Source organism: Python bivittatus, unplaced genomic scaffold (genome assembly GCF_059951505.1).
Source record: "Python bivittatus isolate LINGU-HERP-01145 unplaced genomic scaffold, Pbiv_v1 ctg000060_np1212, whole genome shotgun sequence".
Lineage (NCBI taxonomy): Eukaryota > Metazoa > Chordata > Lepidosauria > Squamata > Pythonidae > Python > Python bivittatus.
Window position 1 is genome coordinate 1373573 of NW_028277044.1, and position 23978 is coordinate 1397550.

General features: G+C 38.7%; 1 protein-coding gene across 2 annotated transcripts in view; it reads right to left on the reverse strand.

Annotated features, from left to right (window-relative positions):
- The window catches only part of GPC6 (glypican 6), an 812403-nt gene that overhangs the window by 7131 nt on the left and 781294 nt on the right, over window positions 1–23978 (reverse strand). For both annotated transcript variants that reach the window (XM_088136457.1, XM_088136458.1), the window contains 2 exons: window positions 4503–4639; window positions 2034–2209 (listed from right to left, as the gene is read on the reverse strand). In XM_088136457.1, coding sequence (XP_087992583.1) covers window positions 2034–2209; window positions 4503–4639 — 313 coding nt within the window. The remainder of the gene's footprint in view (window positions 1–2033; window positions 2210–4502; window positions 4640–23978) is intronic.

A 23978-nucleotide genomic window follows, 5' to 3' on the forward strand; every position in this document is an offset into this window, starting at 1 on the left:
GGGCTGCAAAAATCCAGAGGCCAACAGAGAAGTACCCCAGACGCCAACCCTTTGCTGGCCCTGGCCAAGGGCTTCTCTGTGCCATGCAAATCAAAGACAGCTGGAGCCCCATCCAGGCGTTCCAGCAAGTCGGAAGCAGATTCCACGGGGGATGTGGGTAGGCGTGTCAGCCCTGCCTTGCGTGTTTCCATGCTTCTGGCTCCATGCAAATATCTTAACATCTTTCCGAATATCAGATGCATTTGCTTATGGTTCCCTTTTTAGGTTTATACACTTAGAATCTTCATTCTAAGCGTATAAAAATCTTGCAAGCAGGTAGGCAGATAGAGCTTAGATATGCAGCTATCTCCTGCGTCGTCATTTTTCCAGGCACGGGAAATAGAAGGCTTTCATTCCATCTCTGAAATATCCCAAATAACCTCATGGGGGTATTTGGGAGCTGTGGGTGAAATCCTTTTATCTCAAGTGACAGGAAAAATAATAAAATGGAACACAGGTGGACTTATTAAAATATTAAAAGCTCAATGGAATAGTAGATAGCTCGGGGAACGAAAAACATCCTGCTAAGTTTCAAACCAGGGATATTCCACTCGTCAAGCAGGTGTTACAACTGCTGAGCCACCATTAACCAGCTGCAAAAATGCAAGGAAGGAAGGAATTTTTATTTTAAAGCTGGTTGCTGTGCTTACATATAGTGCATTTTGATATATGTGCAATTTAATATAATTTAGTATACATATATTTTTATGTGTGTATGCATATGTACATATGAAATATGCGAGTCCAGTAAGATCCGCCCACCAAAAGGAAAGCAATGGAAAGTTGCTCTCCTAGAACAGAAAATTGGGAGGGTACAGCAGCAGGGGGATTGCCCAGTGGGGGGACGGTGGTAGCCTGCCGTCTGGACTGAATCCTTTGCATGCTGCTGCTAGAGTGTCATGATAGGTTTTTCTCAGGACAGCATGGAGCAAGGCTGGCCGGGGAATTCTGGGAGTTGAAGTCCACCCATTTTCAAGTTGCCAAGGTTGAGAAATGCTGCTGTACGCTGTCTTTCTGGGTGGGATGAATAGATTTGGTTTTGTTTACACTGTAAGATATCTTACTGGCAGGCATGAAAGACCTCAGCTTGTGAAAACTCATAAAATCACTGACAATAAAAGTAACAGGCATTGGATTGGATGGACTTAGCATCTGACGCTTATGTGTAAGGCTGCTCTTTATAAAATCAAGCAAACCACAAGTCTATGTGTGGTCTAGGAAAGTTCCAGGACCACATATAGACTTCAAAACGCTTTTTGCAGCTCCCAGATTCCTCTCTGTGATTGCTGAAAAATTAGTGATATGTTTCCTCTTCATTCAGAAGTCAATACAGGTAGTCCTCAGTTAACAACCATTCATTTAGTGACTGTTTGAAGTTACATCAGTGCTGAACAAAGGGACTTACAACCTGTCCTTGCACTTACAACTTTTGCAGCACCCCCACAATTATGTGATCGCAATCCAGGCGCTTGGCAACCAGCTCGCACTTATGACAGTTGCAGCGTCCTGGGGTCACGTGATTGCCATTTGAGACCTTCTCAGCTGGCTTCTGGCAAGCAAAATCAACGGGGAATTGCATGATTCGCTTAACAGCTGCAGTGATTTGCTTAATGACTGGTACAGAAAAGGTAAAATTGGGCATGACTTGCTTAGCGACTGCCCTGCTTAACAATGAATTTTCTGGTCCCTATTGTGGTTGTTAAGCAAGGACTACTTGTAGTATTGTAAGCCCTGAAGTGGGCTTAATACAGTTAAAAAACAGGAGCATTGAACCCCAACTAGAACAACATGTAAAAACCTGGTTCCAACCTCATTTATGATGTGGTCTTACTCACTCTGCATGAATGCCCACCCACAGTGGTGCCTAGCCACCAAAAGCAATTACAGCAACCGATACAGCCATTTACTTCTGTGTAGATCATTATTAGTGTTAGAAGTCAGAAAACAATGTTGCAGCAGAGGAGATAGCCCAGCTGACCAACATAAGGTCTTACTTGTGTCCTGAAAGTTCACATCATTTCCATTGTATGCATTTTTTAGTTTGTTGGTCATTACTCTTAGGGCCATGATTTGTTGCCTTATGTAGGTATCAGGCCTGGTGATGTCCACATCAACCTCAGGATTGTTTATCTGATTGGTGAGCCCATCATTCATGATCTCGGGTAGATACCTGTGCATCAGAACAGAGAATTAAGACACACCATTGTTATGATTACACTTTCATGGCATTATTCACTGACACAAGGACATTCATCCATGGCACATGCATTCGTCTTTTGAGATAAACTTGGTTATAGAATCATTCACTCATTCTATGATGTTTTATACTTGGGGGGAGGGCTGCCTTCCTAGAATGGATGCAAACAGGTGGTTCTCTTTTCCATAAAAGTCACTGTATTTCATGAGTAACCATGGCTCAAAATTTGAAAATTCTTAAAAATCAGTAGGGGTCATCCACTGTGTGTCCTCTTTGTGTATGTAATTTTTAAATGGAGAAATATATTGTGATATGGCCTGAACGTTTGTAAGAAACAGATGGAAGAGAATATTTTCATGTAATATCTATCTGTGTTTGAAAGAAATAATGTACTACTATTTATACTGTGGTATAATGTAAACTGAATTAATATTGTTAACTTTGCTAAGAGAAACAAATAATTCCATACTAAAACGCTGTTGGAAATGGGCACAACTTACTTCTGTGCTCTTCTTCCGGTCCTTCTGTTGAAATACCAGAAATTAAAAGCTCTAGGTTTTATTCAGACTAGGTTAATTTCCCATTGAAATAAATGAACCTTGAGTCTTTACTTAAGGGCTATTGATTTCAGTGAAAATTAAGTATATAAATTAGGAAAATAATTCTCTAGTCAACAGAACAACATTCCAAGGGCCTTAAGAGAGATATGACCTTGGAGGACAAATCAGAAGAGAGGAACATCTTCTTTCTTCCATATCCATTTTCATGGCCGGTAGTTCCTAATCTTGGTAGGCTTTGGAAAACCCTAAATAAGCAGCACAGTGATTTGGCAGAGTATGGGCTGTAAGGAACTGTGAATGTGGAGAAATGAAACCTCTCTGTCACATCCTAATCATCCTAATCAGCCCTAAATGAACTATCTCTTCCAAAAGAAATATTCTTTTTTTAAACACAGCTATCAACTAAGGATGCTGAATGTTTCTCCTCCCACATTTCCTTTCTGTCCAAACAACCCTGGCTGAACACTGACTGTATTGGAGGTTCTGGCAGTGAGTCCTCTTGAGCTTGGGGATTGGATTCCCCTGCCCATTTGAAAAGAAAAAAGAAAAAAGAAAAGAAAAAGAAGGCATATAGGCGTACTAATTAGATCCAGCAGAAATGTGTTAACAAGAAAATATTGTTAGTTAACTAGGAAATAGTTTCGAACATCATTTTTGATGAACTCTCAGCAATCTTGTGAAAGACTGGACTTCCTTTATGGATATGCTGCTCCACAGATGCCTTGGGCTTGTTGAGTGTACTTAAGCTGCAGGAAACATGTAGACCAGTGTTGTCCAAACTTGGCCACTTTAAGATGAGTGGACTTCAACTCCCAGAATTCCCCAGCCAGCATGGCTGGCTGAGGAATTCTGGGAGTTGAAGTCCACTCATCTTAAAGTGGCCAAGTTTGGACAACGCTGATGTAGACTGTTAGAAAGCTAACAAGCCTAATAAAGCATTCAATTTGTGCACCTCAAAATGTGTTCCAGAATGTAGTGATGAGCCTGAAGAAATTCCTGAAGGACAAATTGGTACATGTAGTTAGTCATGGAGTCAGAAATTTAGAAATGATGAATAACCGAGTAGCAGTTTTAGAGTCCAAGACCAATACTTTCTGGTACTACTCACCAACTGATGATGTTTTTATAGCAAAAATAAAAAATGACTATGGTGATCCATAAATCCATACTGCTAACTGTGTTCTTCAAAAATGCATATAGGTTTACAGAAAAAAAGCATTGAGAAGCTTCTTCTTCTTTTGGTATCTCCTTTAACAACCCTCTCCCTTCTGTCTGACGTGGGTTAAAATATCAAATTTGGCAAGCCTTCTCAGCATAGGCCTAATCTTTCCATTTTACTCTTCATTCACACACACACACAAATTCCTCTCAACATGTTTTTTAAAAAGATGTAAGTTATGCAAGTTGTTTCTTACACATCATATATTAATAATGTTATAAATCTATTATGGCTTGTGGCATGGGTTTTGAAATTGATACTGTGAAGAACTGCAAGATTCTGGGATTTCTGGCATTTGTATGTATTTTTTCAAAGTATTCCAATTACGGTGGAGAGAGACATTTTCATTAGTTCTGGGCAAGGCATGCCAATGTTCCTTGTGTTCATTTGACAGAGAGTTACAACACAGAGCAACGCCTGCTACACCCTGCAGAGCTGCATGGGAGTTTCACCTGCAAATATTGTTTTTATGTCTTCTCCCACTTACTTAGCTTTGGTATGTCCATTCCAACAGTCCTCTTCATTGGACATGCCAGCAGTCACTGTTTCTTCCTTGCAGATGGTGTAGGGTAATGTAGACCAGAACTTTTTGGAAAGCTTTAGTTTTTCTTTAATGTCAATTACCTAATCACAAGACAAAGGGAGGGTATTTGGTTAAAAAAAATCCAAACAGTAAAGCCTGTTTTTGAAAAATATTCTTGATGGCGGTAACAAAGAAAGAACTCAATTAAATAAGGTATATCTACTAGGGTCAGTTACACTGTATCAGGATCAAGCTCCAGGCTGAAGTTCTGTGGACCTGCAGGATGGGGTCCCTGAAGGACATGTCCCAGTGGCCTAGCTGCAACAAGTCATGATATGCTAGGCTGGCTGGACCCTGGCTGATGGAGCCTACAATGGCAATCATAGGCTTTGAAATGTGGGAATGTTAGCAAGCTGATCCAAACAGATGTTGCCTTTGGGGATGTGTGGCTGCTGAGGAGCTGGGAGCAGTAAGAACCTGTGCCTTCACTGGACCCTTCTTGGTTGACTGGTGAAACAATGGCCTTCGTAGCAAGTAGAAAACCAGGTAACCAGTGGGGGAGTGAGAAAGAGGAAGGTGTTTTACTGTTAAATTTGCTTTAAAAAGTAGAAGAGCAAGAGGATAGGGCTAGATGGAGTGATGCAGCAGCAACAGCAATGGAAGGAGAGGTGGTTAGGGTTGTAGGCAGGGGATGGGGGACCTTGGAAGATCTACAGCTTTGGGCATTGTCAAAGGTAGCATGCTTTGGGCTGAAATTGCACTGTAGTCTACAAGTCTATACCCACTTACCTGGGAAAGGAGCCCTATCAAACATGTTGCAATAAACATCTGAGGAGATACATATGAGATTGCACAGTCATAGGCAAAGTCATTTGAAGGGGATTAGTGATATCACAGAAGATCAGTATGCGGGTGGGGAAAAGCATTAACACTTCACCTGGTCAGGGAGTTTTACATTAAAATGAAAATGTGATATAAGCAGCAACAGACACTGGGGTGGGCGGGGGGCTACCTTGAGGAATCAGTCCCCTCGCTCTACCATCCCCCCATTGAAGGAAGCAGAGACAAAACTCATGTAATTGAATGAGGATAAAATTGGTATATAGGGAACACCATGTGCACAACCCAGTGTTCTCTGATTATAAATGTGGCAGCAAGAAGATAAGTATGTCTGTATTGCATATAAAAGATCAAATACCACTACTTATGATGATTTAAATTAAGGATAGGGAAGTCTCCAAACAAATGTATTAAATTTTATTCTTTAGAACCAAACTTGTATTTACAGTACTTTCGTTTTCGGTATCACAGTATTTTTTGCATGTATCTACTCCTTTTGTCTTCAGATTGGGGCAAATAGGGTTTCATTAAAATAAATAAGTAAGTAAGTAAGTAAATAAATAAATATATATATAAATAAATAATTATTAGGATGCCTGGTCCATGTATGACTCAAACTTGTGGATCATCACACTGTCTGACATAGATGTATTGGAAGTAACTGACTGTGCATATTTTTAAAAACAAAATCTGTTGTTCTTGTACCATTTAAGATGACTGCCATCCAGCTGGGCCCAATTAATTACACAAGAGGCTACACTGATGTAATTGTTCCACACTTCCATAAGTGTTTTTAGGAGATGAGTTCATCTCTCTGTATGTGGAACAGAAGCATTTTTCCCTATTTTTGAACTTGCACATGACCTGTATTTTTTTAGGAAGACTCCAAGGTGAAACATCAAGTCTACATCTTCAATAGTTGAACATCCCAACTTTTACACATTGGATTGTTCATGTATAAGATAAATATCCACAATCAGGTATTTACTAATATCAAGCCCTACATAGGGAGAGATTAAATACTTGCAGAATGCATGGTATCCCACACAGGCTGGGGGACCCAGTTGGCTGCCAAAACTGCACATCTCTCTACACACATCTAAAAACATACAGCACCCCCTGACTGGTGGCAGCTATGACTTCACTAAAGCATTGTCATTTCTGCCAGGCAGCATTTTTACTATCTCTTATTCTTCCCAGAAATGGATTTAAGTTACAATAGTGAAGTCACACCCACACCCACACCCATACCACCTGCACCCACTCCAATAGCTCTGGAATCAGGCTATTAGAAGGGCCTCGGTATCTTTTTAATATATATTATTGCTTGCTGGTTCAGTTGTGAGACCGAAGCAGACACAATAGAAATCATGGAAGAGTTCAAGGTCCAATCAAGATCTTTGCACAGCCCTACCAAATATATTCATTTGGTTTTAATGAAAAGTTTTTGTCTCAATATATGAAGTAATTTTGAAGATGGCCTACTTATTATTACCAATCTTTCTGTGATATGTAGAACTTCAAAATTAGGCATTTCTGGGACTGCTGGATAATGGTCTGTACATAAAGCCCATCATGAAGATAAAAAGTTAGACAACAGAACTAAAGAAAATTCTTGATGTATAACAGAAGCATCTGGAAAGAATTAGATCTAAAAATCCTAACTGTATCTAATTATAATAACACTAAATACTTCCAGTAGAAAAACATGTTACTCTTCCATTCTGCTATTCCAAGTCTCGTGCTTGCGTGTGTGTGTGTGTGTGTGATATCTTGAGAATCATCACTGCTCCCCTCATGTATGGCAAGAACACCTGGACCTTTCTTGTCCTCTAGGTGGCAATATTGACTAATGCTTTCTTTTTTCACTACTCAGGACACACATCCCACCTCCATACAAAATATGTCCTAAATAAAATTGTAGATTATTCTATTGAATATAAAACTGACAGGCCTGATATTTTAAAACTTGAAACTGACAGGCTGCTATTTTAATGAGGCCTGCCAGAGCCAAGGTTAACCAAAACCTTCGTTCATTACAAAATGTTAAGACCTCAATTCGCAGCAAGAGAAGGAAGAACGTTATGCCTAGTGATATCTTGACAGGGTTCTCAAAACTGCATCATGAATGTGTTTTGCAAACTTATGCCTTCTGATTTGTATAAAGTATAACTTTAAACAAATTTCCTTTCATTCCTTTTTTTTAAAAAATAACAACACATGATGGGCAATTCTTTCTAAAAACAAATGAGTATTGTATTGTAGCTGTTACCTTTATTATCTGGTATTTCTACTGGAAAAACAAGCCTTTATTCTTAAAGGGGATTTTCTTTTGTTATTTAAAAAAAACTTTAAAGAAATATAAACAACAAAATATTATTTTATATTGATAATAACCTCATACTTTACTTAAGAGCTCTGATGTGAAAGCAATTAGCTTACTAACATCAATTGGGGTGTTAACATAGTAAGAACCACGTTGGGCCAGATTAAAAACTGAGTCGATTTTTCTGTACCTACATCAGCCAATGAAATACCTCTGAGAAAGGTTTGATAAGCAGGACATCTCTTCTGGAATACTCTTCTGCTAGGAATTCTTGTTTATGCTGAACTCCTCTTATGTATACATGTGAACATACATACACACACCTCTACATTTCAAAATCACAGAGTTTCCAATAACTTCAGTTTAAAGAAAAAAAAAAACCCTTGCTATGCAAGTGAGAACTAGTGTGCAGACTACTACAAGATAGATACCCATGGATAGACCTGAAATTAATGTGTTTATTTTCTTTTGATGCTGCTCAAGATTAAAAAAAAAGAGTTGGAATTCCTTTTGGACTGAAGAAATGATATGACAGTACAGGTGTTCTTGATTAACGACCACTCGATCAATGATGGTTTGAATTTGTGACAGTGCTGAACGAATGGTACTTACGACAGGTCCTCAGAGTTCCGAGTGTCGCAGTATCCCCGCAGTCACGTGGTCACTATTTGCAACCTTCTCTGCTGACTTCTGACAAGCAAAGTCAATGGGGAAGCCAGCAGGAGGTTGCAAATGGTGACCGCATGATGTCCTTGCTTAATAATGCACTTAACAATTCACTTAATGACAGCAACTGGGAGAGCTGGAATTGCTGTTGCTAAGCGGCATGGTCACGTGATGTTGCGCTTTATAACCACATCACTTAGCGAAAGCAATTCTGGTCCCAATTGCTGTCGTTAACTGAGGACTACCTGTATATAAATAAATAAAACAGAATTGCACATGCTTAGCACTGCAAAGAACCTGTTAACTCTCTGTGCAATTTCTGTGCAAACACAGGGAACGCTATGCTATGAAAGATTAAGAAAGGGTCCAGAAGAAAAAAATTACAGCATCACAATGCTGTCTGTGACGATAATCATTTGTGTATTCATACTGCTCATTGGAAGGATCGATAATGAAGCTCAAGCTCAGATACTTTGGTCACCTAATGCGAAGAGAGGACTCTTTGGAAAAGACCCTGATGCTGGGAAAGATTGAAGGCAAAAGGAGAAGAGGACGGCAGAGGATGAGATGGTTAGATAGCATCACTGAAGCAATGAGCATGAAACTGAGCAAACTCAGGGAGGCAGTGAAGGACCGGAAGGCCTGGCGCAGTATGGTTCATGGGGTCACGGAGAGTCGGACACGACTTAACGACTAAACAACAACAACAACTGCTCAGACAGGTTGTCTGTTTGCAGCCAAAATAATACTGAGAGACATAGCACCTTACATGATCAGATATCTTATGGCATGTATGTAGGGACTCAAGACTATTTCATCATATCTGTAAGTTATTACCTTAACTTGGCAGATATTTTATCCATACTGGTATACAAAAAATAAATGTAAATAGTGAGGTCAAAGAGAAATAAAATGGAAAAAAACCCAATTTTAGTAACTTTCACATTACAGCTGTTAAGTACTAATTACAATAACATTTGACTGTTTGAATAAATAAATCAATACTTAATTACAAATAGTGCTGATAATGCACATCTTTAGAGGGACAATGGTTTCATTATCTCCATTTAGGCCCTAAATCATACTTTTCCAAATTGGTTCCTTCCTAACTGACCTTCCAGAAAGATCAACAAGTGCTGTGCTGGCTCCTGAATTTGGGCAATTGAAATATGCACATGTGAAACTGGGCTCCAAATTTGGGAAGTATCATTAGATGACACAATAGAAGTTACACATAAGTTGTATTTCAGCTATTTCTTGCTACAGTAGGTTCTAATCACTCTTCTTCGTGTATTATAGATAAGAAAAATATGTTCTATGTGGTGGCAACTACAGGTAGGCATAGTGGGTATACCATATCTGGGGTGTAACCCCTAGATGGAAGCAAAGAGTTAGGACTTTGTGTGTCTTTGCTGCCATCTAGTGGTCATTTCAATTTCTGTAGCCCATACATGCTCATACAGTATATGTCTAGCTAAACCTTACTTGATTGGGACTTTTTAGTTTAGAGTATTGACTATCTGATTGACTGGCTGACTAGTGCAAATAAAGGCTACTTTGGGGGAAAATGTCTGCATGAAAGAATATATAAAATATATAAAGTTGTGGAGAAGTTAGAGTAAAATCTCTCTATTGGTAGAAGATTCAGATAGACAAACAGGATTAAAGGGATTTCTTTTTGCTGCAATGTGTGGTTACCTGTTTAGGCAATGGAATTTGACTAATTCACAGAAGAACTGGGCAATCAGGGGCTACTTTTTACAATGGCTTTATGCTCCCTCTGACTTCCAAGGTTGCATGCCTCTGAAGGTCACTTACAAAACGCTGGGAAACAAGAGTTGGGCAGAACTGTTGCCTGAAGTTCGGCCCTTGGGAGAAAAGAGATCCTTAGCTTAGATCCTTGTGCTGAAGCATTAGGACTTTTATCATGATCTTACGGTTTCGCATATCCCAAAACACATATGTTTCTTTTATGCATGAATTTCTTTACTGGGCAGACATTTTTTTTTCCTATTGAAACAGAAGTTTTGATTATTGCTTCCTGTAAAGCAGGGACTCAGTCTCACATACATGGCTTGTTTAGAAAATCATTATGCTTATTTTACTTATTACATTATTACATTATGCTTATTTGCACTAATTGTAGTTTTTATCTATTGTTTTTATGTTGTTTTTGATAATGTTTTAAATTTTATGATGTAAACTGCCAGGATTCATTTTTGAGTCTTGTAGTATAAAAATACAATAAATAAAATTAAAAATGCTTTTCCTTTTCCTGGATAACTTACTGTAGGAACACTGGGGAAGAGTGTTAAAAAGTTGTAAATCTTGTTCAAGAACATCCAAAGCATTCTGAACAATACACATTTTATTACAGTTGAATATAAAAGTGGTGGGAGAAACACACTAGCATCTTAAAGATGAAGAGCTGGGAGCTTTTTTTATTCCACTTCTTTAGCTAAGTGCCAACATTTTAGGCGGAAACATTAATCTTTTCAATAAAGTAGAAGCAAACAAGTTCTCAAGTAAATAGAATCCACAGAATAGTCAGTTCCTACACCTCATTTAATTGCAGTAATACAATTCTCCATTAATTCAGCATTTTAAAAGTGATAATCTTTTAAATTCATCCTAGTTAAATAATGGTTGTGTGATGTCCATGGGTATATACAGCAGGGTTCTTAAAGCCAATGTTATAGATTAATACCTCAATAAACTCCTTCCCTTCCCTTCCCTTCCCTTCCCTTCCCTTCCCTTCCCTTCCCTTCCCTTCCCTTCCCTTCCCTTCCCTTCCCTTCCCTTCCCTTCCCTTCCCTTCCCTTCCCTTCCCTTCTTAAAATTTGATGAATGCCAATGTGCACTGATGAATGTTGACAATGCAAGACAAATTTTCTAAATATTCTTCCAAACCAGAAAAGAATGACAGACATCTAAATGTGATTGTCAACATTCATTGGTGCCAGACTAAGATGTGGGGAAATGGGTATCTATTTTTGGTCATTTTTGAAATCCATTTGAGATGATCAGCATTCAGATGTGAATACTAACATTCACAAAATATAATGGCTGATATATCTACAGCTGAACTGTTTAGGGACCAATAAGGAAAATAAACACAGGAGGACGTGGTCAATTATGCTCAGTATTAGGTTAGGGAGAAGGTACAGAATAATCTATAGGGCCAGAGGCAGAATTAATTTAGTATTCCATTAGTTGTTTAGACTTAGAAACCAAGCCTCAAAACAAAATAACTATAGGGTAAATCAGGCCTCTGCTGGTTCTTCAAGTCACCTAATGTGGCTTAGCTGACCAAATCACAGTACCATACTGGACCTTTGAAGACAGAACTAAGAGCAACACTGGGATTCTGGATCCCTGGTGGGACTACCACAAATGATATGGGCTGGTTGCTAAGAACGTATGCAAACGGGAGCTACAGTCACAGTCTTCACAGTTCTTGATGGGACATTGCTGTTATGTGTGACTTATGAAGGAGTTGTTTATAGATGTAAACTACAGTGAAATATGGTAATCCTTTATTGAAAATTTTGTGTAAAATTCTATGCATATATAGAATATATAATTTATTTATGCATTACATACATACATTACATGTATATGTAAATGCACAAGATACCCTCATTTATGTATAATTTATTTTTTCCTTTATTTTTTTTTCCTGTTTAATTAAAGACAAAAAAGAAAAGCGGGATGGGGGAACAAGAAAGAGACAAAAGGAAATTTAGTTAAATCTACTTTGCACTGACACCATTTCCACATCTTTCTATCTTCCTCAGTTTTTCCCACTATCATCTCTTGTATACTTTTAATCAGAATTCTCTGAACATGTTCCAGGCACACTTAAACTTTTCACTCTCTGATTTCTGCATTCATTCATGCTATATTTCCCATTGTAAAGGGGAACCATAATAACATTCTTCCAATTGTCAAGCACAGATGCAACCTTCATGTACATGTTAACAAGCTGTACAGTGACTCCGTAAGCAAACTATTTTAACATATCTCTAGTTATATCACCTACACCTTACAATTTTTCAACATTCTCACTTTGTTACAGCATTTATGACTTTTTTAACCAACTTCTTCTTGGACACTAATATTTATCACTTTTGACATATTAAAAATTCCATTTCCATACCAGCATTCCATTCAGATCACTAAAATACTTCTTTCAATATTTCCTTACATCAGTTTCATCCCAAGCAATTTCATCATGTTTACCTTTCATTCCACTGATTCTGATAGTAACTCCTTCTTTAATCATCTACATGCCCTTCCAAAATAGATTTATTCCTATCAAAATTTTTTGACATTATCTCTGTTTTAATCTTTACCATTCCTTACTGTTTTAATTAAGTTATTTGGAGCTATTTTTCTATGTACACATTATATAATAGATTTCTCCCATCCTCACGGTTTGCAGCAATGTTTCTCTTATATGTATTTTTCTCATCCACAGCCTACATCATCATCATCATCATTCCAAAAAGCTTCCTTTTTCATACCTCGCACTAGCATGACTCCACAACCTACTGTAGTATTTTGTAACTTATTATTTTTTTCAAGCAGCTTTCAACACCCTCTTTCATTACATACATTTCCCATTCTTTCTGTTCAGAGACAAATCTAGCTTCTGATACTTTTTTTCATGCAGGACTCATACTTTCTGTTTTTGAAATTCTTCTCCTCCCCCACTCGTTTATTTCACTTCTTTCCTTTTCATTCATGTCAGTTTTTCATCATGATCCATTCTGGACACTTCCCTCAAACTGTGTTATCTTACATTACCTTTGTAGCCTTCACTAATTCTTTTCCTTCATAATAAACAATCAAACCAATCATGCTTTTAAATGTATGTTCATTCCTTTGCCATGTACAATTAGTCTCATGCTTCAAGCATGTATTTGAAACAACCAGGTCTTTTTCTACACTGATATTTATCAGTCATCATTCTTATTCATTCCTTCTTGGATATCTGAATGGCCCATTTTTTCTGTACTCTCTTGCCTTGTTCCCAGCCATCTATTCATGTTACCTGACCCAATTATTTTTTCTGCTCCTTTTTCAGAACATTTATTGTTTTTCTCCCCAAAATTCATTTCTGGTTCTTTCATTATCACCATTCACTAGAACTATCACCAGCCTATGGATTCTTACTTTTAAAGGCATCCACAAAAGTCTGGATGGCACCAGTTCATACTTTCTGACACAAACTGTAGCCCTTTCTCTAATATTCATCAACAACACTCCACAAGATCAGACCAACACTGTCATCCAGCTCTGTGATACCCATCTTCTTTCTCTTAGCTTCACCAACACTGCCTGCCTGCCTGCCTGCCTGCCTGCCTGCCTGCCTGCCTGCCTGCTTTCCTTCCTTCCTTCCTTCCTTCCTTCCTTCCTTCCTTCCTTCCTTCCTTCCTTCCTTCCTTCCTTCCTTCCTTCCTTCCTTCCTTCCTTCCTTCCTTCCTTCCTTCCTTCCTCATGCTCTTTATCATTGTTCCTCTTATATGCAAAGTTGCACATTTCCCTATGTTCCACTGCTCATAATGTCTTTGGCCAAATGAAGCCCTCACATTATGCTTTTTAGTAAGACAGAGAAGGTATAGACTAGGTTACCAGCCGGATGTACCTGTGCCACATGCAGCATTACCTGCTAACAGTAAGAAGACCAGCAGTGAGACTCATCATTAATGGTGCTGAGAAGAGCATGAGATCCCTTAGTCACTGCTGCCATTATACTTTTCTCACTGCCCACTGGGTTTGTTTTTGATTCTTTTTTTTAAAATTAGGATAGTACTTAGGAAAAGCCTCAGACTGGCCCGTGAAGAGGGATGGAGTCGCCTTATCCGAGCCCCCTTGAAGTCAGCCTTGATTACAGGTATGGCATGGCAGCATGACTGGATGGAGCTGCATGGTCTTTCTGTGAAAAGTGGCCAATCAGCAACAAAGAGGAAGCCTCCTGGGCCTTCCTGGGCATCTTTCAGACCCCCGTAGTAGCACAAAACTTTTCTGTCATGTCCCTCTAGAGAAAGGGCTCTCCTTGTGTACAACTGTTTAAACATGTTTAAAATTTAAAGAAACAACTAGATATTCTTTTATATTTTGCATTTTTCTTGCATTAAAAAGCCTTTTTAAAAGATGCAGATATGCTGTTTTCTAATGCCTATGCTTTGAGATCAAATGTTGGAGTTATTCTTCACCTTATCTTCCAATTCTACAGAGGATTACTGAATGCAGTAGAACTAAAAATCAGGAAGCTATGCATAGAATTCAGCTATTAAAGAAATATCATCAATTCTCTCTGGAGTAATTAAAACCTGGCTCTTGTTTTGGAATTAGGAAAAATAAATTTCATGTAAAAATAATTCAATAGCTAAATAAATAAATTTCTCCTCTCCCCAAAATAGTTTGACAAATTAATACATGTTTGGATTTTTTTTAAATCAAACAAATGGAAGAATTCAGGGCTGCAGTTATAGGAAAAGATTTTCAATAGAAAAGAAAAATCTGAAAGTAATAAAAGAGCCTTAGCATATTAGTATTTCATAAAATACTATCAGCTGTCAGATTTCCACTAAAAAAAAGAATACAGTCCTTTGTACTGTGATGGAAAAAAACACAAAAATAATGAAAAGTGCAGGTTAAAACCAAGGCTCTGACAGTGCTGAGTAGAAGCAAATAATCACAATTAATTTTTAGAAGTAAACTTGTTTCTGGACAATACTCCTGAAACAGCAGGTATGTATGTGGAATTAATAGCATAATTAATTCCTGTGCATGTCTGTTGAAATCAGTAGGAACTATTCTATGGAAAATGAATATATGATTGCAGGTTAAATGCTGTTCCTTCATATATAATATCATTTGCACAGAAATCAGAAGATCTAGATCAATATATCAGATAGCTAATTTCTATGCATTTACAGAATCTTTTGTATGGAAAAGCAATCTGGTTGACCTTTCAGCAAAAGAGAAAAGAGGATGCAGATTTGCATACAAATTGCAGATACTAACTTATATATATGGATACCACTTTAGAAAAATGTGTAATTTTAATGCAATACATCTCATCATATAGTGGAAGATTTAGACTAGATGTTCCTAAGTGCCTGTAAACTAATATGTCTGCTGTCCAGATACCCAGGAGGGATAGGTAACTGCAAAACTGCTGTTCTTTCCTGTCTTGGTTCAATAAATTAAAAGAGACTTGGATTGATCCCCCAAAGGTGTTTCAGGGTTTGCAGCAGCATGAAAGTAGTACTAATCTGAAACTCCTTTAAAGCAGCTGCATCTTCCTTGTGGATTTGCACTGGCAATTCTTGGTTTATTTTGTACTTGGGACTAATCGTGCCTTGCATAATCCTTCAGAAACCACAGAAACTCTTGAGGGAAAAGGTGGATACAATGTTGATTCAGTGAAAAATAATCCCAATCCTTCCATTAAATATTAAATTTCCCAGAACAGTCAGTTTAAAAGAGTAGTCAGATTTTCTAGTTTCACAAATGCATGAAGAAATGCAGCGTGTTTGGCTTGATTGCTAACCTTCCTTTCTCCCCAAATTACAATACGCCAAAATGTGATGCAGAAGAAAATGTTGCTAAAGGCCTAAATGGATAGAGTTACATGATACTTGTTGGTGAGCTCTCTTCCTTTCCACCTTCACCATGATTCTTTAGTAAAGCAAATACAGGTAGTCCCTGAGTTAAGAACACTCAGAGGACCCATAGTTAAAACCGGAGCCTATTGTAGCAAAATTTGAGTTAAATACACAATGATTTGAGTTAAATACACAATACTACTTATACAGTATTAGATAATAAAACTGTTCCAGATTACATACAAATTTGATTTAAGGACAGAACTTGGGAACAGAACTTGTTCTTAAACTGGGGACTACCTATAAAGCACCTATGTGATTATTTTCTTATGGAAATGTCAGTAGCAAACTCATCCTTTGGGTCTGAATATTTATCTAGACCAACTTTAAGATGTGTGGACTTCAACTCCCAGAATTCCCTAGCCACCATCTTAAAGTTGTCAAGGTTGAGAAACACTGGTCTAGACAAACTACCATCCACATACATTCTGAGTGAAGCCAAGGATTTGCATAAGACAAATACAGTAAGAGAAGCACGCGGTAGTAATCCATTCCCTGTTCCTAGCCAGATTTCAAAGGACAACTGTTTAGTTAAGTGAGCTGGCCCAGATTTTGGAAGTAACCATAGAATAGAGGCTGGGAGCCAAAACTGGTCACGCATGCAGAAAGCACTCAATCTCCTTTGGTGTTATTAAAGTTTGCTGTGTGGCTTCCTGCCTTTGGCACCTCTCCTTGATAATCTTCAATAGACAGAACATTGGTAGCAACACTGGGGCAGTTTTTTGCTAAGGCATGATATATAATACTGTGTCTTCACATTCTTTTTTTACAAGACTCAGAGGGTAGAACTAGCCATCACACATCTTTTTGTTTCATTGCACGACCAGTTTTTAGCCTCGTATTGCCAGAAGGCTCCCTGTTTTTTCATTTCTCTTTGCACAAGTCTCCCTCTGCTTTTGGAGTTCAATGGAAGCATTGGGTTGAAGGTAGAAACTCTACTCTTCATCCTTTAGGAAAATGACTCCAGTGCTGCTACATGATGCTGGCAGTCATGTTTTTGAAATGCTGCCTGTCCCAGGAGGAACTGAAGATTATAGAAAAACCAAGTTCACATTTACCGAGTACTATATCATCATCATCATCATCATCATCATCATCATCATCATCATCATCATCATCACAAATTTATTCAATCAATGATCAGAACAATAAAAGAGTTGGACAGCAAATTGCATTACAAAATATAGCATAATAAAATCTATTTAAAATTGAATGTAAAATTCTAATGATATAGCATATAACATAACTCACCCCAGGCATAATATTTATTCTTTGTCACAGCAGATCTAATTCTGCAGTAATGTGTTCGCATGCTTTAATAGCTGCGACACAAAAATCAGCTACATTATATGCTTATTGTCTGATAAGAGAAAGTAAGATAAACCTTATCTGATTGTCTTGGCTGTTTGCAATATGGACTTTGAACAACAGAATTTCTGCCAACGGGAAGAGGAAAAGGTGGGTGCTTAGCATGCCTGTCTGTATTACTAGCCCAACCCTGTGCTTTAAAAACCCCAGGCCATGAAATATGATGCTCTTCTGTTAACCTCGGAAGTCAAATTTTATGTGAACCTGAGCTAATACTCACCAAGACAGCAGGTGTGAAAAAATATGCTCTAAGAACATGAAATGCTTATTGACTTTTGTAGAGAGGGTGAACATAGAGTGGTAGAAGGGAGTCTCTTGGGGAAATACCAGGCCTGGCTGGCCTTTAAACTAGGGTGCTCCACATGACATCACTGAGTTGCAGGTACGAAATGTTTCTATTTATATTCCATCTTTCTATCAATCATAAGTGAAATTTATCTGCATCAAACAGCTAAAATATATAACTATCAGGCAATAATTAGCAATTTCAAAATGATAAATGCTACAAACATCCATAAAAAATACAAAACGAGGAAAGTAAAAAATAGTAGGAAGATGGCTTTCTAGCTGCACATGCTTTAAATTCCTGTAATCTGCCTAGAGAACTGAAGGTATTGAATTACCTAGAAAACCAGGTAACCAAACAACTATGTTTAAACTATGTATCTCTAAATATGTTTTAGTTTAAAACACAGATTTTTGAATATTTTTGGTATGTGTATTGATAAATTCAGAAAAGTGTGACTTCTGAAGAATAATCATGTTTTCATTTGCATATTAGTCTGGGAGGCCTCAAGAAAGTCATTTCATATGTGAATCAGTGATTAGGTTTGGTTCCAGAAACGTGTTGGCCAACTGTCATAGATTCCTAGAGTTAGAAGGGATCATGGAGGTCTTCTCTAAGAGCAACCTCCTGCACAGGTCAGGTATCCTTAGACCATCTCAGACAGCCTTTGCCTGAAACCTCTAGTGAAAAGTTTGCTTGGAAGCTCCATGCTCAACTCCAGCTGTTCTACTGCTTAACAGCTCTTATAGTCAGGAGAATTCTCCTTTTTCAAGTTTGGGTCTCCCTCTATAAAGTTTCCACCTATGAATTCTTGTCTTATCCTATGGAGCACTATGGAGAATAAATCCACACCCTCTTCCCTGCAACAGTCCTTCAAGTATTGGAAGACTGCTATCATGGCTCCCCTCAGCTTTCTCTTCTTTAGGCTAAGCATACCCAATTCCTTTAAGTGTCCCTCCAAGACCCTCACTCTTTGTCACTCTTCTCTGTACTTTTCCAGTTCCTCAGCATCCTTCTTATATTATGGTTCAAATCTATCACAATCTTTTTGAACCTAGAGTCTGTCTTTTGAAATGTTAGCAACCCCACCTCCCAGTTTGTGCAAATCTTATGAGACATCCCCTGTATTCCCACAACTAAGTCATTTTTGAAAATGTTGAAAAACACTGGGCCTAGGTCACAATCCTGAGGTACCCCTCTGCATACCTCCCTCCATGTAGGCATAGATCTATTGAGGACTGCATGATGAGTCCAATTATTAAACCAACAACAAATCTAGCTAGAAGTGGGACCTTCTATTCCATATTGTTCTATGTTATCAGAAAGGAAATGATCAACCTTCTCAAACGATCAACTTTCTCAAATGACTGACTAAAGCCTAAGGACATGACATCTGCATTTGCCACCTCCTATTGGTTTCAATATCACCCTAATGGCAGAAAGTGAAGAAGAACTAAAGAGCCTCTTGATGAGGGTGAAAGAGGAGAGTGTGAAAGCTGGCTTGAAACTCAACATTAAAAAAACTAAGATCATGGCAACTGGACCCATCAATTCCTGGCAAATAGAAGGGGTAGAAATGGAAGCAGTAACAGACTTCATTTATTTGGGCTCCAAGATCACCACAGACGGAGACTGCAGCCATGAAATTAAAAGACACTTGCTCCTTGGGAGGAAAGCTATGGCAAACCTAGGTAGCATATTAAAAAGCAGAGATGTCACCTTGCCGAAAAAGATCTGCATAGTCAAAGCAGTATTTTTAATTACTATTAAAAATTACTATTTTTCCAGTAGTAATGTATGGCTGTGAGAGCTGGACCATAAAGAAGGCTGAGCGCCGAAGAATTGATGCCTTTGAACTGTGGTGCTGGAGAAGACTCTTAAGTCCCCTGGACTGCTAGGAGGTTAAACCAGTCAATCTTAAAGGAAATCAACCCTGATTGCACATTGGAAGGATTGATAATGAAGCTCAAGCTAAGATACTTTGGTCACCTAATGTGAAGAGAGGACTCTTTGGAAAAGATCCTGATGCTGGGAAAGATTGAAGGCAAAAGGAGAAGAGGATGGCAGAGGATGAGATGGTTAAATAGCATCACTGAAGCAATGAGCATGAAACTGAGCAAACTCAGGGAGCCAGTGAAGGACGGGAAGGCCTGGCGCAATATGGTTCATGGGGTCATGAAGAGTCAGACACGACTTAACAACTGAACAACAACAACAAATTGGTTTCTATTTCTGTCATTGGAAAACTCCATTCAAGAGAAAAAGATGGATCAGCTACACAAAGCCCTTCACTGGTAAGTCTAGGACGTGAGAACCTCTGGGACCTATGTGTCTCTAGTGGCTTTCTCCAGTCCTGGAAGCTTATTCGCCAAGCTAGGTTTCTGTTCTAAAAGTTACTATGTGTGGTTTTTCTTTTTTTTTTAATGAAAATAATAACTAAATAGTTGGATTAAACTTCTGGCTATTCTGTAACAACCCCCTAGAACCATCCAAAATGCCTAAAAATGTTGAACTTGTTCTTACCTGTAATGTTGATGGGTTATCACTACCTTCACTATAGCTCTCAAAACTCCCTCCCTCCCTCCCTCCCTCCCTCTAAAAGGAAGTGCAAACTTCCATCAGAGAATGATTGCCATGCTTGTGCTAGGACCTCTCCCTCCAGCTACCACCTAGCATGTGCTCCTATTACAGATTTCAAACTCTTCATCTAAACCTCTCTTGTCAGAACATCTACATTTCCCTGAAGAGAACCTCCAGGGGCACTCATTTTGATTTTTCAACAATCAAAACTTAAATGGAAATATCATAAAGCCAGTAAGAGAAATAATTTAAAGGTGACAGTGGTAAACACATTAAAGTTTAAAGATCTTCTAGTCCAACCACCAGATGGTAATTAAGGTGCTGGACTAGAAACTGGGAGACCATGAATTCTAGTCTTCCCTTAGGCATAGAAGCCAGCTGGGTGATTTTAGGTTGGTCAAAGTAGGCGTAGGGAACCCCACTCTGAGTTATACAAATAAGACAGGATATAAATCTAATAAATAAATAATTCCAAAACAGTCTAAAATGTGGTACAAACAGTAGGAAAACTGAGGTCCTCAAGGGAATAGATAATACCTGATATAGACATCCAAATGATTAACTACGTTTAGCTATAATTCAGATCATATAATATTTTTAGTCACTGAAAAGGCACTTTAGCCTGTGCATACCTGTAATTAATCCTTGCCTAAGACATGTGCTGTCAGACCTGTCACAGCGGCTCATAGATTATTTGTCCATCAGTGCCAAAGGCATCCTAGACAAAGCATGTGATAACAAAGCCCTGTACTGAACAACCAAATCAAACTCTTCAAACAAATCAGGGAATTTGGGGCTGGGTCTTCATAAATATAGAACTTTTTTTTTTAAAACCTTTGGCTGTACCAGCCTCCTGACACAACAAGGGTTTTAAATGGACCTGATGGGCAAGGATGAGGCCAAGCAAAACGATATCATAGGATGTCAGGATTGGAAAAGATCTTAAAGATCCTCTAGTCCAACCCCTTCCAGTGGAAAAATCTACAGATTTACAGATCCCTGACAGATGGCCATCCAACTCAGTTTAAATAACCTCCAGTGAGGGAGAATCCACCACCTCTTCCTCTGTTGAACAACTTCTACTGTTAAGAATTTCTTCCTAATATCCAGCTTAAATCTACGTTTTTGTAATTTAAATCCCTTATTTTGTAACTGTGAACATTTCTGCTCTGTCTGCTACACAACTGCCTTTCAGGTGCCTGAACACCATATACCAGAAGACCTATCCCAGCTTTGTTTCTCCTCAGAACAGAGGGGATTGAATAGGACCATCACCCAATGTACTTGCTCCCTTTAAACATGGGGGTGGGAGGGTAGGTAGGGGCAAATGCAATGACATCCGGTTGAAGGGATGAAATGTTGAGATGGCAGTCACAACCATGTCATCAAAGCCCCACCCCTTTTTAACTTGTGTCACGATGTGCACTCCTGCCTGACTTCCAAACACCATCAATGTGGCAGAGTAGCTGCACCTGAGTCAGGAGATCCTCTAAGAAAAGGAGCAAGTTCACTGCGTAGCTGTCCTGTTTGCTCCCTTCTCTTCTGGGAATATGAGCTGGGAGGAAATGATGACCAGAGGCAATCACATCCAAATGCTTCTGAAATGCATGAAAACCTAAAAAACTAATTCTCCATACTGACCAGGAACCAGATTTTCCCCCCCTGAAAATTAATAAGTGCCACTGCCAGATAGCAGCTGATGTTGCAAAAGCATTGGAGATGTCTCCAGCAGGAAATGTAGTTTTTTTTTTTCCTAACCTACAGCAGCAATTGAGAGGATGCACTTTGATGGTTCTGGCACAAGAAGTTGTGCTTGTTGTCTCTGAAAAAGGTAGACCTTTTCTCTGTCTCTGAAAGGATAAACTTGCAACTAGTTCTTTCCCTCACCCCATCAGATATTTTGGCAGGGATAGTTCTTTCTACAGTAATACCACAGTGCAGTTGATCATGCTTCTACAGCTTAGCAACAACTGGCGAGGGTGGAAATGATTTATCAACATGGGTAATGGGACTCAGTGTCATGATTAACATTCAGCCGATGAAAGAAAAGATAAACAAGTCATTAGTGACATTTATAACCTTCCCAACTCCTTCCAATTTTAGTCACGATTCTCCTTCTCAATTCATTAAAGTGTGGGTGGGGACCAGGAGTTGCCTGTGACCCTGAACCTCTTTTACTCATTTTTCACAAGATCTCCAGAACCATAACACTAAAATTTGGCACCAATCTGATTTCCTTTGGATAAGTTTACAGCACTTGGAAACAGCATCATGCCAAGACATTTCTAAAGGATGAAAAAGAATCAAGAAAATTAAACTCCACCCATGTGTATGACATCATTCCTTTGTCTTTTGCACCAAAGTAATTGAAAATGATGTTTAAAATAAAAGGCTGAGAGTCCCTTACTCCACCCTGCAAATTTGGGCATAGATCATAGGAAAGGAAAGGGAACTTGACCCAAGACACACAGTTTTGGCAGTGCAATGGCGAAGACAACTTTTACTTCCTTCTGCACAATGATCTTAGCACATTCCTTTCTGGGTTAAGTAATAAAAAGTATGTGAAGAAGCTACAATGTGGAGGTGGATATTTCTAAGATTCTTCTTCAGAAATGATAATAATAAAAACGAACCTTCATTTGTGGAAAAAGAATTCTGGATATATGCGCACACTTTGCTCCCCCCATTTCCTATCTGTTATTAATATGGTGATGGCACTTACTGACAAACTGAGAATCAGCTTGGTACAGTGGCTAAGGTGCTGAACTATAAACCAGAAGATCATGAGTTCTAGTCCTCCCTTAGGCCAGCTGGGTGACTTTGAGCTAGTCGCTTTCTCAGCCCAGCCCACCTCACCGGGTTGTTGTCCTGGGGAAAACAAGAGGCGGAGCATTATGTATGTTGTCATGAGTTGAACAAAATAAAGTCAGGATATAAATTGAATATAACAGTTCATATCTTCTGTGCAAATATGGTTCATCAAGTAAGTGAATGCATTTCTATGATTGTTTCATGAGAGTATGAGAATCACCCATTGTCCAGAGCAACAAGATGGTGGCATAGTCAACAACTTTGTTTGGCAGGTCTTACAACCCAATCCTGGAGCCTAACAAGTTCCATAAGGGCTTCTCCCAGATAACAGGGGATTTGATTGCAATCAAAATGTTTAAGCTTCTTTTGACTGAATTCCACAGGGGCACACTGCTAATGTGATAGAGGAAGCTGAGATATTCCTGTATACACAATGTTGTGGCAGCATGCTCTTAATATGGCAGAGAGAAATTATCATTGTTCATTAACAGAAAGAGCAAAAGAACTCCATCAGGGGGAACGAAGCAACCAAAACCCCACAGAGCAATTGCTTAAAGCGACTGTAGCATTTAGTCCCTATCTGAGCATATCTTCATTGGTCCTTGATGTGCCTGCAGAATCTTCTAATTAATACCTATTCATACATTGAGAAATAATAAGTGAAAGCAAAGTGCTGGAAGAACTGACATGGAGACAAAAGCTTCCATCTGTGCAGTGCTTCAGTTGAAGGAGCTCTGCCTCTATTTTTTTTTAGAGAAAAAGCAGAAATCAGAGTAAATTTCTCTAGCACCACCTTTCCTCTCAGCATTGAGAGAGACCACTGAGGTGACAGCTAATGGTTGGAATCCTTTAAATAGCTCTGTCAGGCCTGCTTGAGCAGGACT